The sequence below is a fragment of the Bidens hawaiensis genome, unplaced genomic scaffold (assembly GCF_021521415.1).
Source record: "Bidens hawaiensis isolate Kalapana, Puna unplaced genomic scaffold, B.hawaiensis_p1.1 tig00092173_1, whole genome shotgun sequence".
NCBI lineage: Eukaryota > Viridiplantae > Streptophyta > Magnoliopsida > Asterales > Asteraceae > Bidens > Bidens hawaiensis.
The window spans coordinates 1-18,708 of record NW_027504450.1 but is presented as its reverse complement, the minus strand read 5'-3'; the positions used below and the strand labels follow the sequence as shown (position 1 = coordinate 18,708).

At 31.2% G+C, this 18,708-nt stretch overlaps 3 protein-coding genes across 4 annotated transcripts; 2 read left to right on the top strand and 1 right to left on the bottom strand.

Moving 5' to 3' along the window:
- The first annotated feature begins 960 nt into the window (after positions 1-960).
- Positions 961-1,532, top strand: LOC143607970 (peamaclein-like). Its single transcript, XM_077083207.1, has 2 exons — positions 961-1,089; positions 1,212-1,532. Exons 1-2 carry the CDS (start codon positions 1,005-1,007, stop codon positions 1,394-1,396), a joined length of 270 nt encoding a protein of 89 aa, XP_076939322.1. The 5' UTR covers positions 961-1,004; the 3' UTR covers positions 1,397-1,532.
- Positions 1,533-6,308: 4,776 nt separating this feature from the next.
- Positions 6,309-9,140, bottom strand: LOC143607972 (pumilio homolog 12-like). Its single transcript, XM_077083208.1, has 4 exons — positions 8,132-9,140; positions 7,863-8,026; positions 6,837-7,104; positions 6,309-6,744 (listed from the first exon to the last, which is right to left on the bottom strand). The coding sequence occupies exons 1-4, from the start codon at positions 8,249-8,251 to the stop codon at positions 6,625-6,627; spliced, it is 672 nt and encodes a 223-aa protein (XP_076939323.1). The 5' UTR covers positions 8,252-9,140; the 3' UTR covers positions 6,309-6,624.
- Positions 9,141-17,364: 8,224 nt separating this feature from the next.
- LOC143607973 (uncharacterized) lies at positions 17,365-18,573 on the top strand. 2 transcript variants are annotated; one of them, XM_077083210.1, is made up of 5 exons: positions 17,365-17,404; positions 17,477-17,601; positions 17,682-17,766; positions 17,839-17,977; positions 18,062-18,573. In XM_077083210.1, the coding sequence occupies exons 1-5, from the start codon at positions 17,379-17,381 to the stop codon at positions 18,278-18,280; spliced, it is 594 nt and encodes a 197-aa protein (XP_076939325.1). In that variant the 5' UTR covers positions 17,365-17,378; the 3' UTR covers positions 18,281-18,573. The 2 variants fall into 2 exon arrangements, with proteins under 2 accessions (XP_076939325.1, XP_076939324.1); XM_077083209.1 differs by having other exon boundaries at positions 17,401-17,601.
- Positions 18,574-18,708: the final 135 nt, after the last annotated feature.

Sequence of the window (18,708 nt, the reverse complement as noted above, 5' to 3'; positions counted from 1 at the left end):
CTTTAGTTATACATTACCAACAAGTAACAACCTTATTGTATATCGAAATTTATATAGTTGACCCTCAAACTCTTTATTTTATTATGTTGTTACCCTTCGACCATAAATTGTATTAATAACCGCCTCTCTTGGTAAATATATATAAATACAAGATAAAACGTAATATCATTTATAGAAATTATTAATTTAGTTTATTTAGTAAACTGTTTACGTATTTACTTTGTATTTTAGTGTTTATTTTCACTTATAGCCTTTTACTTAAGTAAAATAGTCAAACTGCTGTTGATATTTTACTTTTTTCTTTTTTTAATCTTTTAGTTAACCTTTATCTATTTCTATAGCACTATTTCTCTTGAACAACAAATGTGTGATTTCTACCATGACACCCCAATAAATATAAGTCACATAATTGATGAAGTTTAAACAAGAGACATCTTTTCTAAAAGACAAGTGTCTCTGTCAAAGTATATGCTAGATGCGCATAAGCTTTTGTAACACTAATTAATGGTTAAACAACTAAAACCTAGCCAGAAGGCATCATCGACTACCGTTTTTAACCATGTTAACCACCACCTTTGACTGCCATTGTCCACCTTCAATCACCAGCCACCACCGTTCACAAATTAAAATTCCTAGAAGACCTGACAATCTGACATGCTTTAATTTGGTAATCTTAACATAATGGTATCATTTGGAGTAAAAAAAAACGATAACCAAGGTCATATCCGAGATTCAAGTGCCCAGACAAGAAAAAAAAAATGGGCCTTATATAAACAATTAACATAATGGCATCGTTTATCCACTACTTTCTGTAAGACATTGACATATACAAGCACTTAACATAAAGAACCAAAATTATGATTGAGGATATTCATTTATGTATATATTTGAAATTGTTTTACCAACTTTCTCTCAACCCTATAAATACTGCCTCATTCTGGCACAAAAATCGTGCCACATATATTTTGTGAGTTCTAAGTTTTAAGTTCTAACCCAATCTACAAATGAAGCCAGCTGTTGCAGCCTTTGTGCTTCTTGCACTTGTACTCTTGAGCTCTTCTCTCCTTCATACCACCATGGCTGATTCAAGTAAGATTCTATATTGCTTAACAAATATGCAGTAACAACCTGTACCTTGTTTAACAATTATCATGAAATAAGTCATGTAAAATCTAAATAACACATGATTGTATATGGTTATATTATGATAGGTTTTTGTGACTCAAAGTGTGCGGTAAGGTGCTCAAAGGCAGGAAGACAAGACAGGTGCCTCAAATATTGTGGAATATGTTGTGAAGATTGTCACTGTGTGCCTTCGGGAACATATGGAAACAAAGACGAGTGCCCTTGTTATAGGGACAAAAAGAATTCTAAAGGCGGCCCCAAATGCCCATGAAAACTCATTGTTCTTTAATTATCAGCTATTATAAAAATATTTATTATCGTATATGAATAAAGTCGTATCACATAAAAAGTTATTAACATAGCATGTAATCCATTGTATGTTCTGTAATAACTTATGTAAACATCCTTGTTTTATTATTTGTCTATACTATCATAAATTTATAATATTTAGCATTTAAGAGTCTTTTTTTTAGATTATCAGTTTGTCATGTTAATGGTTATTGTCTAGCCATGTAAAATACATATAACAATATAAAAGAATTTTCTTTAAACACACACATGTAAATCACAAATATGAGCAATATAATATACGTTCCCACGAGAAAAAAGAACCAAAAGTAGTTGCATAGACCAATCAATTCCTATATATATTTGTTAAAAACAATAATGTTCTGTTTTAGTACCATGTATTAGAATCCAAAAACTTGTACCAGGAATCTCATGATTATTGCAATCCTAACAAATTAACATATCCTTAAAATAGTCTATGCAAACATCAGTCAGCCATTACACCAAAAACACCACTACTTCAGAAACAAGTATTAGCTAAGAATTGGTTGCTACGGAAAAATTGGTTGCGTATTTTACTACGAAGTAGCTAAGAATTAGTTAGAGACACATTTTGCTACAATTTAGCTACGTGTATTTCGTTGCAAAAAAAATCCATAGCAAAATTTGTAACAAACTTGAGAAAATAAGAAGAATATGAATTCATCAAATCGGTAGCAAAATCCGCAACAAACTTGAAAAACAAGAATAATACATAAACCATGTAGCAAAATCATGTAGATAAATATATAAAAATTCGTAATAAAAAGTTAAGTTAGATTAGTAGCAAGAACCATAGTGAACCTGAGAACATAAAAATAGTGAGAAAGTTTTTAAATAAAGTTTGCTGCAAAATCGTTAGCAAAATCAGCAAAAAAAATCATATAATTGATTCAGCGAAATCTATAGTGAAATCAATAAAGTGTAGATTTAAAAATAATTAAATAAAAATCATAGCAAAATCAATAATATCAAAAAAACAATTATATAAAAACGATTTTAATAACTCGATAGCAAAATTCATAATAAAAATATCTAAAAGTCCAATTTAAAAAATAACTAAAAGAATTTACTAAACAAAATCTACACCAATATTTACACCTATAATAAAAATCACAACAAACACATTTAAAAGGAACAAAAGTACTTTATGACCGGATTACAAAACCTATCCAATTAGTTATACATATCAGTTTAACATTATTATTCAATCGTTGTGTTTAAAAATCAGTTCAATTGGTGAATCGATAAAACAAACTGTTAAATATTGGATAAGATGTTAAGAGGAATAAGAGGTCTTCGACTCAATGATATTTGGGGTCGGGTTATTCCCTAAAATAAGAATGATTTGTAGGGAAAAAAATTCCCTAAAAAGATAATAAAGAAAATATGAACTCAAAATTTAATAAAAAAACGAAAAAAATAAAAGCACAAAAATATTTCACTGTCTTTCTCGTTTTCAATTAAAAAAACATTGTTGAGTATACAATATCATTGTGTTTTTTGTTATTTTCGCCATTGATTTTTTTTAATAACATTATGTTTTTTTTTCTTGATAGTGTTTTATAATACTCAGCATTGTGTTATATTTTGTTCGGCATTATGTTATATTTTATGATTTATTGTATATTTTTTATTTATAATTGTGTCTTTTGTTAATTTTCGGCATTGTCTTTTTGTCATTTTTTTTTAAAATGGGAACGACAGAGAAACATTTTAGTTTTTAAAATTTTTTCGCTTTTTATTTGTATTTGAAGTTATAATTTTTCTATTATTTTTTTGAATTTTATGGATTTTTTTTATCACAAATCTTTCTTACACTTCTCGTTTTTGTCTCATTTATATTTTAACTCCAAGACATTTGTGAATCTTATTTTACTCAATTGGTGATAGTTCAAACTTCATTGTGAATATTTAGATGTAAAGGGTGTCCGCTTAAAAACAAAAGTCTTTTTTTAAAAGCATTTTTGTTACTTGTTAGACATTAATAGTTGAATTCACAAACACATTCTAAAACAATAAAATTGCGTTAGACAAGGAAAACAGTAATGGCCTAAAACTATGTATAGTTCATGATGTCAAATAATATAATGGACAGATCACAACCACTAGATAAGGAAAACCACTAGATAAAAGGAAATGAAAAAAAAGTGGTGGATGGTGCAAGTTTATAATGTAGATAGCTTCCTCTCTCCAGTCTAGGGGTTGTCAAAACCGCTCGCCGCTCGCCGCTCGTCACTCGTTCATCGTTCGCTCGAAAATTGCTCGAATAATGCTCGTTCGATTTCGGCTCGGTTTGGAAGTGAGCCGTTCGGCTCGGTTCGGTTTAAAAGCAATCCAAGCACGAGCAAAGCCTCGCTCGGTTTGGTTTGGTTCGTTTTGCTCGAATTATTTTTAATTTATTAGTTTTATATATAAACTTTATGCATATATATAAAAGTATACTATTTTTTTAAAGTTTTTAAAATTCCCCCTTTTTGTGTTGAATTCTAAGTTCAAAATTAAACCATAGCCGCTCGTTTTATATATGTTTTGTTATTAACTTTGAGTTTTACACATTTTAAATGAGAAAATTTAGATAATTTAGAGTTGAAAATCTTGAATTAATGATATTTTGAAGTTTTAGAAATTTAAAATTGGAAACTTTGTACGAAATCAAGCAAAACCAAACCGAACCAAGCCGCTCGGTTTCAAAACCAAACCAAGTTCAAGCATAAAGATATCGCTCGTTTCTTTAAATTCAATCCGCTCGGTTCGGTTCGCTTTCAAACCAAACCAGATATGAGCATGCCCACGTTCGATTCGGTTCGATTCGTAAACAGCCCTACTCTAGTCTCCACCAACTTCAGTTATACATTACCAACAAGAAACAACCTTACTGTATATCGAAATCTATATGGTTGACCCTCAACACTCTTTATTTTATTATGGTGTTACCCTTATAGACCATAAATTGTATTTATAACCGACACATCTTCATATAAATATAAAAACACGAGATAAAACGTAAATATCATTTATTGAAATTATTAATATAGTTTCTTTATATTTTATAAACTGTTTACCTATTTAATTTATATTATAGTCAATGTTGTAAAACTCGTTAGAAAGTCCCTAAGCGGCCAACCCACTTGTAGGGAATACTCGTGGAGTACTCAGCTTGTACTCGAACACGATAAATATAACATAAAATAATTATTGGATATTATATACGAGTATATGTTAATACCGGCATATTTCAAGCCAAAATAAGCATAATTTATATGAAAAAAAAAAACATAATTCAAAAAAATCATGTTTTGTTGTTATTTTTAATTTTTTACTAAAAAAATGTGGCCAGTTGACCTTGGAGGCCGAGTAATCCCAAATTCTCCGACTTTTGATCGAGTTGAACCTTGGTAAGTAATGGTGGCCGAGTTGGGAAAAGACGACAAGGTTGATATCCGAGTACCGAGAACATTGGAATCCGACTTTTACAACGTTGATTTTAGTGTTTGTTTTCACTTATAGCCCTTTACATAAATAAAACAGTCAAACTACCTTTGCTATTTTACTTTATCTTTTAGTCGTAACTATGCTTTTAGCACTATATTTTCTGAGCTTTAAATGTTTTCCCTATCAGTACACCATTGTAAAGTTTAAATCCAGGGCATCTCCTTAAAGAGGTCAGTGCCTCTATAAAGTAGGCTAACTTTACATTGACTTTCATATAACACTATTTAATGGTTAAAACAATTAGTGAAAAGGCATCATCTATTACCCATATTAGCCATGTTGACCCCCTTTGACTACCATCACCAAAAACTTATAGCCCCAGAACTTCCAAATTTGTCGTCCATTACATATGGCCTAATGGCATCATTTAGACTAAGCAAATACGACAACTTAATTATAAAATTACTATATAAATAAAATAAATCTACAACGGGTTTCTACTTCGTATGCGTCTCGAGTCACATGAGGATTCCTTTTTACACAACTTTCTTCATCAAAAGAAGACATGGAGTCATTAACATACAAACCAATTGATACCATAAACACAAAGGATCAAAATTTAGAGACTAGTAGAGGGGCCAGTTATGTAAATGTTCGAAATTGTTTCACCAACTTAATTTCTCTCCACCCTATAATACCACCCCGTTCTCGCACAAAATTCGTCCCACATACATTCTGTGAGTTCTAAGTTGTAACCCAATTTTTACAAATGAAGCCAACTGTTGCAACCTTTGTGCTTCTTGCACTTGTACTCTTGAGCTCCTCTCTCCTTCATGCCACCATAGCTGATTCAAATAAGATACTATATTGCTTTACATATATAGTAACAACTTGTACCTTGTTTAACAATCATAATGCAATAAGTCATGTAGGATAAAAATAACACATGATTATATGTGGTATTGTAATAGGTTTTTGTGACTCCAAGTGTGCGGTGAGGTGCTCAAAGGCAGGGAGGCAAGACAGATGTCTCAAATATTGTGTAGTATGTTGTGAAGATTATCAATGTGTGCCTTCGGGAACGTATGGATACAAAGACGAGTGCCCTTGATACAGGGACAAAAAGAATTCTAAAGGCGGCCCCAAATGCCCGTGAAGACTCATTGTTCTGTATTAGCTATAATAAAAATATTGATCATCATATATGAATAGCCATATGTATCACATAAAAAGCATACTTGTAATTATTATTTGTCTATACATCATAATTTTTAAAATATTTAACATTAAGAGTCTTTTCTGTAGATTATCAGTTTGTCATGTTATTGGTTAATAGTCTAGCCATGTAATAACAATATAAAAGAATTTTCTGTAAACACACACATGCAAATCATAAATATGAGCAACATAATATACATCCCCACAAGAAAAAAGAACCAAAAGTAGTTGCATAGACCAATCAATTCCTATATATATTTGTTAAAAACAAAAATGTACTGTTTCATACCATGTATTAAAATCCAAAAACTTGTACCAGGAATATCATGATTATTGCAACATATTCCTAACAGATTAGCATATCCTTAAAATAGTCACTGCAAACATCAGTCAGCCATTACACCAAAACACCAAGATTTACACCTATAATAAAAACCACAACAAACACATTTGAAATGAACAAAAGTACTTATGACCAGATTACAAAAACCTATTCACATAATTCTTGCACTCTGAATCTTAGTTGTATACGTTCCGCTTCTTTTCCACCATTTCCAGTATCTTTTTACCGTAAAGATTACTCTGCATCGAATTTACATTTCTTAATATCAGCTCTCGCAGGCTCTCCGATGCAATCCCCTAATTAAAAATATTAAAAAAATTCATTACTTAATCAGAGAACTAAAATAGTTTTACCAATAAATAAAATAAAAGGTGTTAAGTTAACTAACCCGGATGGAACTGGAAACCTTTAATGCTGATTGTATAACAAAATTCCCATAGGGATCTACAAGAAGTGATGATGCATTCGGGCTATTAACCAATTCTAATATTATTTTTGTTGAAATATCCGGTTCTGATTCAATCAGACATTTTTCAACAACGTTACTCGCATACTTGTTCTGCGACAGATATGCAAAATTTCCTTCGAGTTGGTTCACGAGCACTTTGGTTAGCTCGCGTGACTGTAGGCCCACCAAGTGTTGCAGCACATAGTTACTGCACATAACAAAATAGTTAATATAAAAATATGATCATATGATAAGGTAATGTTTAAATAATATATTTTAAAAGTTGTATGAAAAATTGAAAAGTGTTGCAGCACATAGTTGCTTTGCATATTAAAAGGGTTGATATAAAAATATGATCATATGATAAAATAATGTTTACATAATATATTTTGAAAGTTGTATGAGTTAATATTCGGGAGTGTTGATCTATTAAAGGTGCAAACGAGTCGAGCAACTCACGAGCTACTAAAGATCCATATCGATAAAAATACTTGAAACGATCGAATAGAGGCTCAAATAAAGCTTTTTTAGTTATCGAGTCTAAGCTCGAACCTTGTGAATTTTTAAGTTTTAACTCTTTTTAATGTGCATTGTACAACCGAGCTCAAGCCGAGCTTAGTCTCGTTTAAAAGTTTTCCCAAAATATATAAAAACATTAAAATGTATAGAAATCCGTAAATAATAGGCAAACCAAGGCTGACATGAGCTCGAGCTTGATAAGACAACTCTAAAGTCAAGCTCAAGCTTTAGAAAAAGAGCTCGAAACGACCTGAGCTCAAGCTCGAGCTCTTGTAAGTCAACACAAGCCAAGCTTGAGTTCAACTCGACTCGTTTACACCCCTAAAATTTGTTTGACTTGTTACCTTTGTCTTTAATTATTTGGTACGTTTGATATAAGTAAACGGGTCGAAATTAAATTGTTATGTACAGCTAAAAACTTATAGAGATGACATTAAAGATACAAACCCAAAAGGATCTTCAGCTATTGGGATTGCATTGGCCATGACCGCAGCAAGAAGGCGGTTTCTAACGTCACCACAAGAGTGTTCAACACACGCCTGCAACACACAACAACCGCTTCGGTCCGTTGCAACTTTGAAACAATTCTCTGCTATTTGATCAACAATAGGCTGCAAAATGCAAAACACATAAACTCATAAACAGATACCAAGTAATCGACTAATTACAACCTTACAATGTAACTAATGTAATTACACATAAACACAAAATAATACCTGATTAAAATCAGAATCATAATGAAGCAAACAATACTGCAAAACATGATGACCATTCGGATCAGTAGCCAACTGAGCCGCACCACGGTGTAAAGCCCGGATCACCATCACAATCTGCATTTGAGAATTCAAATTCTCCAACAACTTTTGAACCGATCGGGTCCTATAAATCCAACAAACATTAACACATTTTCAACAAACTTAACAAACAAATAATGATATAAACCACAACATACCCATACTGAGACATACAAACAATAATAATATCAACGGGTCTTTCGATCAGTTCACGAACAATCAACGCCTTCTGATCATCATTACACACTGATACAAGCTTCTGAATGATATAATTCCCGTACTGATCTTTCATTAAATCGGTTATCGAACCCGCAACCTCGTACAACAAGAATTCGACCTCGGTTTTCGTTGGAGAGTCGAATTTCGATTGCAGGATTCGACACCCGGTTTGATCCTTCGCCAGATAACAAATCTTTCCCCTCAATTCATGCAAATTCATAGGTCTCAAAAACTGATTATTTTGTAATCTTGATACCCCACCATAATAATTCTGATTAACAATATTACTATTAATACTATTAATATAGTTATTATTATTATTATTAATTGCAGCAATGGAGTTAACTGAATGACGATTGATGTGTTGTGACTGTAAGTAAAATAATCGTTCCTTGGCGAGCAAGTAAGACCACTGGTCAAAGTCAAGCCGAGAAGAAGATACCCTGGGGTCCACCATAAGAGGTGTAGACTGGCCCACACCGGAATAAACCCTAGAATTATGAACAAGAAACCCGTGGCCGGTGGGTGAGTACGGCGGCGGCGTGAACACGTGGCGGTGGTGGTGGTGGTTGTTTTCGGAGAGATTAAGGAAGGATAATGAGTCGTACAACGTTTGATCAATGTCGAGAGATGACGGAAGATTAACAGACGGTGATGGTGATGGTGATGGTGATGGTGGTGACATTTGGGTGTTTGTGTTTCGTTGTTGATTATTGTTCATCGAAAGTATTAGAAGGGTGAAAAACGGAGGGTTTGTAGTTTATTAGTTATAATAAAATCGAACCACAATATTATACGATCAAGATTTGGGGTTTTATAGATGAATAATGGATTATTAATTTTTATTTTTTTAAAATAATGTATAATAATAATACATTAAGAATTGTAACGGGATTATGTTTGTTAATAATAATAATAATAATGATATGGAATATGTGTGAATAATATGATTTAGGGGAAGAAAGAAAACAGGAGAATTAATGCATGCATTTTATAGAAAGTATTCTTCATATGAAAGCTGACCAATAAGCCGCGTCTGTTACCTAACAACTGCTACCTGCTGTAGCCGGTTGCTCTTCCAGCAAAGTTAAAACAAGTTTTTGAAAGTATTGGGAAATTTCCAAGGAAGTATTCATGTTTCCTACTGATCACGCGTAAAAAAATTAATTCTTGTTATGTATTTTTATAATATGGCGAATTTATTGTCTTAACCGGGTATACGCTGGTTTTAGAGTTTGGTTTGGACGTTAAGCTCGGGAAACCATACCGTCGGCTGCAACTTGACAGTTGTTGTGCCGTTACAAGAACAGAATCTCTAGTGTAAGACACGGTGGGACGAAAACCCGGGTGGACTCAAGATTCGAACTGACAACCTCATAAGGCATAGATCAAATCTTTCATTGTCGATATCTACTCAGAGTGTCACTAGTGAGGATTGAACTTAGGTATAATATAATTTTTAGTACTTTTTTATTTTGTTATATGATTTTTAATTTAATTTCTTTTTTTTTATGAAAAGCCACATAGAGGTTTGGGTTCAAATACATAGTCATTTAAAACTTGGAAACGAACTCCGTTTCAACTCAAACTAGCGGAATTGAAACCGTCTCGTCGAACTCTACGATATTGGAATTTATATTTTTGATTTTCATGTTGTAGATTTTTGAATTTTTGTTTAGATCATTGTCTTTTTATTTATCATTGTATTTTTTGTTTATTTTCATAATTATGTCTTTTTTTTTTCTATATTATGTTATATTTATTAAGCATTGTGTTATGTTTTGCTATCAATTGTGATATTGCACCCTTGATAAATTTAGAAATATGTGTATGATAACTTAACCACTCATAATATGTCTTAAACAATCAAATATAACACTTATATGCTTATCCCTTCCATGTTGCGCATTCATCTTTATGATTCTTTTTTACAAGTGCATACACCAACAATCTTGATATAAATTGTTCTATAGTCTATACAAATTCGAGTATATACTCCCACCAAGTTTATTTTTTAGCCGCATTTCAAAAACCCGGGTCGAATTAAATATTTTGTATTTTTCTTTATCTTTAGGGAAGTTTTTTTATATTTTTCAACATGAAGCAAATCTATCTATAATATAATAATATATATAAACGAAGACATAAAAACCCTATGTGTCGCGATGTGGTCGCTCCCCCTTTTTTGGAGTCACCAGATTTGCTTGATTTTTAAATGGAGGTTTCTCATGCAATTGACCCGAATTCATGGGTATGAGTCTTACCAAACCTAGATATTCCTTAAACGGGTTATAACATCTCATTAAATTAAAAATTATTCTCACCAAATTATTGATGTAAAAATCCTATAAAATAGGATATAATAAAAATTAATATATTATTTATTTTAAAAAAGATATATATATTATTTAAATTAAAAAACCAATTTGATAGTAAAAAAAATAAACGGGTCTTGGATCTCATCAAACCATAAGTATATTATTAACTTTCATAAACATTATTTATAATTAAAATACCAATTTTATAGTAAAAAAATAAACGGTTCTTGGATCTCATCAAAACCATATAGCTTTTAAACTGGGTTATAACATCTCATTTATTTGTGAAACAATTTATCATCAAACCATAAGTATATTATTAACTTTCATACAATAAAATAAATATAAATTCAAAAAATAAATAAATATTAAAATAAACAATATAAAACAACCCCCGTAATACGAAGGATAAAACTAGTTTTAATTATAAATGAAAACGAAGTGTGTATAGACAACAGATTTCGTAATCTCACGTTTTCACAATATTTCACAAACTAGGTTTTATTTTCAGAAAATAGTCCTCTATAAGAATTCCCAGGTCCTCTACCTCCTATTTCCCCCTCACCCCACAAATCACATTATTCACACATATTTCATATTATTACATTTTTATTTGTTTAACTATTTTCAGTTTAATTATAATGCTAGTATTTGTGAAAATAAAATAATATATCTAATTTTTTATACTTAATCGTTATAATCAATACAAAAGCTACATAAGAGCATCTCTATAATTACGCTATTTTTCTCTCCATTTTAATTAAATAATATTTTTTTATATTTATTATTACATTTAGTTTCTCTTCTACTCACAACCACCTTCAACATACATTAAAAAAATTTAGAGTATAAACAGCGTTACTTCAAAAGTTACTTATATTTAACATTTTCTCTTATGAGTAAATCAATCAATCAAAGCACATTGTGCAATGTGTCCGTACTTGTAGGTAAATACTAAGGTTGAACGTAGTGGGGCGATGGTTGGGGCGAGAAGGAGGTGGAACATCCCCCCCCCCCCCCCCCCGTGATATTTGGGCGAAAAGGGGCGGGGGCTATTTGTCGCCTGAAAGGTTTGAAGAATATTAATATTTTATTAATATGTGTGTTATATATATACGTCATTATATATATATATATATATATATATATATATATATAATATTACTATTGTAGCACCTGCACCATTATACCCCAAAAAAAAATTCTCACATTTTGCTAACTGGGCGCCACACGGCGCAAAAAACCCCCAATTTATAGCCCCTCCACTACACATAGCCTAAGAGAAAATTCTAAAAAAAAAAACCATTTGAGAAGAGAGAAAAAAAGGCCATTAAATATTCAAGATTTTCAAAATGTCCCAACAAAATTGGACTGGGTTGACACTTTGGTTTCCGTTCAGACGAGATCTCTAACTCACTTAAAAGATGACATGTGGAAAAATACTAACACAGACTTTCATATTTTTGAAAATCTTGTGGGTTCCGTCCAAAGTATTCACTTATATCTATTGATAGATAGCAGCATCTCCAAACGGTTTTTTTATGTTTCCTACCAGGTCAGTACAAATTCTATTTTTTTTTGTAAAAAAAAGTGTCTTTTAAATTGCGTCTGCCATGACGCATTTCAAGTGAATTTGTTCCAAACAGACTATATTTTCATCTTTTGTTCTTATAAGTTTTGAAAGTTTAAATCTCGTCTAGACCGACAGGATTTATTGTTATTCCGTCTAGACCGACAAAATTTAAATATATTCCGTTCACACCAAGTGAATTTCCAATATTTTTCAGGTGAACCTCTACTTTTTTAAATTAAACTATTAATTATTACAAATAATTGTGATTATCCCCTAAATTAAATTTAATACTTTTTCTTCATCTTCATCTTCTTCCATTGTCATTTTTGTAACTCAATAAATGGAATTTGATAAAAGAAAAAAAAGTGGTGGCTCATTGCATTAAGTGATCGGTTGAGGACAACGCACATAACTTTAAAGGAAAGGATGTGGTGAACATTCATAGTCAAAGATTCCTGAAAATTTTATCATACAAACATGGTTGGAAATGCAAAGTTTATGCCGAGAGTCTTCTTGTTGGTTCCTCCGAGGATTCATTTGGTAAACTTCCGATTTACTATAACAATTTAGAAGATGAAAATATAACAACATATAAGAAATGAAATTTGTTCTTACCAGATAAAAAAGATGAAAAGATGGCCCGCTTAAAAAATTAATTTGAAATGCGTTTTGGCAGACACAATTTAAAAGACACTTTTTTTAAAAAAAAATAGAAATTGTACGAATCATGTAGTAAACATAAAAAAAAACATCTGGGAGACTGTTTCTATCATAAGATATAAGTGAATAATCTGGATGGAACTCGCAAGATTTTCAAAAATATGGACGATCATATCAGTATTTTTCCACATGTTATCTTTTAAGTGGGTTAGAGATCTCGTCAGAACGGAAAACCAAATTGTCGCCACAATCCAAATTGTTGGGACATTTTGGAAATCTTGAATATTTAAGGGTCATTTTTTTCTCTTCTTAAATGGGTCTTTTTGGTAATTTTCCCAAATACTAAATAGTATGTGGTAAGAATGGCAATTTGGCTTTTTGACTGAGACTGAGAGTTAATGGCTTATGAGTTTAGTTAAATCTAACGTTTGGGGAGCAGGTCATCCGTTCATTTTTCATTTCGTTCGTTCACTCTCATTTTGCTCTCGATAATTCTTTTCTTTATAATTCATGTTTCCTTTCATAAACATTTTGTATTCGTTTGTAACTCATGTTAAATTCATTTGAGTTCATAATTTGTCGGGTTTATATTTTAGACCGACACATCGAATCATTACTCAGTTATATTAATTGTTAATTACAAGTCAACAACAAGAAGGAATGATTAATTGAAAGTTATTTGGGTGAAATAAGTGGGTTTTATTAGATCTCACTGGTTTTTTATCAAGGGCGGATGACTTGAAGACCAAGGCACTTAGACTGCTACGAATAGATAATTAGTTCATTTGTTTAGAGTTTATGTGTTTGTTAGGGAGTCTCCCCCAGAAAGAGTTCTCCCGGGGTGGCAAGCGTTCATGTGTGTATGTCTGTATGTGTGAGTGTTCTGCATGTAATCATTCGAATATGAAATCATACGACTACATCACGATTTATTTTGTGTTTCAGTTGCAGTTATTCATCATATTATTGTAGTTACAAATTCTCCACATTCGCCTATATCTTTCAAGAGTGAATACACATGTATATTGTCGATCCTATCCAAGTTCATAGACATTCCGCACCGAATTACGGATTTGTCATATTGAATAAAAATCGAATCATTTGGCTTACGCATTTTGTTTGGTTTCATCTCAGATTATTTGGTGTTTTAAAACATGTAAGGATAGCATGGGTAAATTAGTATTGGTTTAAAAAAAAGGAATAGATTTAAAGGGGCTAACATTTAGGCTTAAGAAAACTTTATTGCACCCATTATCTATACTATCTATTATTATAATATATAAAAATGTTGGTTGTCCTACATTTCCCTTAGTTGGTCCAATATCATGCCAAGTGGCACTCCCATAGAATTTGTATTTAAATTATTATATTAAATTAAAATCTTAATTTTTAAGATTTACATTAAAACATTCCCTATCTATCTACTATTATTTCAAATTACTGTTACGTAAATTCTGATTCTGGATCTTCATCTTTCTTCTTACGATTTGACAACTACCAATATCCAAAAACCTATTCAAGGTTCAAATCGTTGTCCATCTTTAGTTTGCACACCAAATCCGGATCTTCAAATCGGTATGTTTCCAAACCCTAGATTGATTTTATTGTTTTGCCAACCCTAAATAATGATTTTTGAAATCGTTACTTAAACTGGATTGATTATATTGTTTTGCCAACCCTAAATAACGATTCTTGAAATTGTTATACAAATCCATATTCAAATCTATAGTTTCAGATTGTATGCAAACCCTAATACTTTAATAACGCATATCCCTGTTTCAAATTGTTAATAATCTAATGAATAGGACGTCATCAACAAAGTACCAACCGTCGGATCCGTAGTCTTTTCTAAAATAATTTTTTGGAAGTGTATTAAAAATAGATATTTCTGGCAAATTTGGGGGTTTATTGTAGGAAATTTAAAACCTTTTGGGGCTGTTTTAAATTTTTTTTTAACGCATCCATATGATAGAAAATATTAATATACAGACACATTTACTCATTAATTTCATTAAACTCATTAATTTGTATAACTAAAATGGATGGTAATATGTTGGCTGCAGATGTTTGAGATCGCAAATATGGTCAGTGTTTTACAAATTAGATTCAATATCGTGTAAATTGGTTCAAGGGTATTTTGGAGAACTTGTAGTTTTGACTGGGTAGGTCAAACTACAGGTTTCGGACAGTTTTGATTACGAGGCAGATTTTGGGTTAAAGCTAATACGGGTCAAAAGGGCATTTGACTTTGGATCAGATTTTGTCAGCAATTGTAAAACTGAGTTAATTGTTGATACAAGTCAATTTGGTCGTAACCTTCTAATACTTCTATTATTATTATTATTATTATTATTATTATTCAAAGTATGCTTTCCATTTTAATATATCTCTGAAATGATATCTATGTTAACTGTTTGACAGAAATATGAAATATGGTGTTATGTGGATGCTGCATATGCAAGAAGTGCTTGTATTTGCCATGAATATCGTCATCATTTGAATGGCATAGAAGAAGCCGATTCATTTAACATGAACTGCCATAAAAGGTTTTTAACCAACTTTGATTGTTCAGCACTATGGATAAAGGTTTGTTTGGACATTATTTTTAATTTCATCTATCATTCTTATATTATAAAACATATCATCATCATCTAATATAATGATCCGACCTTTTTCTCATCTAAACAGGACCGAAGTGCCCTCATTCAATCTCTGTCAACAAATCCCGAGTATTTAAAAAATAAAGTAAGCATATCCATCCTACACGTTATCATAAAATTTTCTAAAAACTTATTTTATGTTGTTGTACATTTGGCTTCTCAAGGTAAGAACTTGATGAGGGTCTCTGTGGAATGTCATCTTAAAAACTAAAACAAATGCAAACCAATTAAAATTAAGAAACATTATCAATAACATAGCCCAAATTTGGACGCAATACATAAAAAGTACATTATCAATAAAATAATATTGTATTTTATCTTTATGTTTTTCTAGAGTTTGATATATATTGTTTAAAAAATTTATGTCCGGGAGTGAGGACTCCATAGATTTACTATACACAAACACATTTGTTTATTTTGTGTATAAAAATAACAATTTAAAATAAGAAAGCAATGATTTTTTTGTAAACAAAAATAAGGAAATGATTGGGTAAAAAGAAACGCTACCTATTAGTTGCCATTCAATTTGCTCATTCTAAAAATAAAAATTTGAATTTCAATATCACCAACAACTTCTAAAATTAAATATATTTGGTCTTATTCTTTCCTTAGGAAACACCTTTATTTATTTGATTGTGTTTGCAGTCACAAACAAATATCCGTTAATCATACAACCTCAAGAACCTTTCATGTGCTCTGATCCTCTTCAATCGTTATTTATGTTAATAATCACTCAATTTCAAAATCAGATCTCTTTCTCTTTCTAAACAACTGTAAGAGATATGTTATTTATGTTAATAATCACTCAATTTCAAAATTTACAAAAAATACAATAATATTTATGATCTTTTCATCTTTTTATTTTAATTACAATTATTAACTTTCCTTACAAAGCCTATACGTAGCTTCTCTTTGACTATTATAAACTAACAATGATCATTAGTATTACTTCATCCTTGCACTCGAAAGTGTTTACTTTTATCTGCCAAAGATCAAAGGTATTTTTATTACCTTTTCTTCATTTTGTTCTTAGCTTTGTGAAACATTTTATGTCTTCTACTGAGATAATTTAACTTTTTTACAGATTTGTGATGGACGCAACTAAGGCAACAATGTTGAAGGACTTAAGTGTGCTGGAAGACGAGTACGGATTGTACGCCTATGGAATAAGCCGGACTTGTATAAACCTGATGAAGTTTATGCAATTGAAATGATAGTTGTTGACGAGGAGGTATGAATAAAAAAACGACGTATATCCCAAGAAATATAAGTATATATTAATAATATTTAGTATTTTTATATTTGTTTTAATTTCATTGTTGCAGGGTACTTTAATGCAAGCAATATGTCCCAAAAGAAATGGTTGCCAAAGTTTAGGTCATTCTTAAGAGAGAAGGAGTCTTTAATAATAAGAAAGCCAACACTTGGTGACAACCGTGGCAAGTTGAAATATGTGGATAACTCCAATAAGATATGCTTCCAGCCTTACACTGCTGCTCTACTTTGCAAAGACTTTGCTGGATCCTACTATGGTTTCAATTTTGCATCGTTTCAATCTGTGGAAGAAAAGAGGCTACCTGAAAATGTAACAATTGGTATGTATCAAACTCTATAACATATTATTAACCTCTTCATATAATTTCAATAACATTTTCTTTTTTTAGATGCTATTGGGTATATTAAAAAATGTTGCGAGATTGAAGATACCAAAACAAGAACCCGGCAATGTTGGTAAACGCATGAACTTAAGAATTGTGGATTTGGAGTAAGTAGTTTAGTTTATTCAAATTTATTATTTAGATTTTATGTTCCGTTTAATAAATTTATTAATTTGTAGGGGTCGACAACTTAATGTAACTTTATGGGATCAATATGCGTCGCAGTTGAACTCTTATTTGACTAACAATAAAAATGAAACACATGTTATTATACTTCAGTTTGGTGTCGTAAAATTCTACAAAGGTATGTTTTTATGTTTTATTGTTGTTAAAATTAATACACATTATATGTTACTATGATAAATTATTACCCTTTTTTGTTAGATAAAGCATACCTTAACAATGCTTATACCGTGTCTCGTCTATTCATCAATAGCGATATTGAAGAGATTAAGGCTTTTAAGAAAAGGTGAAAAAATATTTAGATACACCGCATAAAATTTTTAGTTCCATGAGTGTAAAGTTAATTATATTTGAATAGGTACCTCGGAGATGTTGAGCCACAAAATACCTCATCAGCTCAACATGGTGTAGGATCTTCAATTTTGTCAACTCTTCATGATGAATTCCTTATTGACAATGATTTCAATTTTGTTGCTGATATTGCCGACATTAAGCAGGTTAACTAATTGCTTTGCTTTTTATAACCAATACTATCTATTTCTTTTATAGTCTAAAATGTTTAACCTTGATCGATATTGCAGGCAAAAAATGTTATTGTGGTTGGTACTATCAAGGCAATCAGTTTGGACACTCTATGGTACTACTATGCATGTGAACAATGTAAATTCAAGGTCATTCCTAAGACGGTTGATGCTGAAAAACAAGAAACCGGTGCTTCCTTTGAAAATGATTGCAAACCGGAGTATGAGTGTGCAAATCCCAACTGCAACTCAGATGCGATTGCAGTTGTTCCTAGGTAAAAATTGTAACCAACTTTTTACATTTTTTTGGAACAAAATTTTTTAATGAACATTTTTTTAATTGTTTTAATTGTCTTTTCAGGTTCAGGATTCCTATAAGGCTTCAGGATCACACCGGAATTGCTTCTTTAACTCTGTTTGACAAAGATGCTTTCAAGCTGTTAAAGCAATCTGCTAAGTGTTTGCTTGATAAAAAAGAAAATGTATGTGCTCAATTAAATTTATTATCAAATTGTAGTTAATAATAAAACTTTATTACTTTTAACAGGAGGCTCCATTTCAACTTTATCCTGAGGAGTTGAACGATCTGCTTGAACGAAAGTTTGCATTAAAAATTGAAGTGTCTGACTATAACTTGGATAAAAATAAGCCGTATTACTCGATATCCAAGTTAACAAATGACACTACCATTTTACAAGACCTCGACT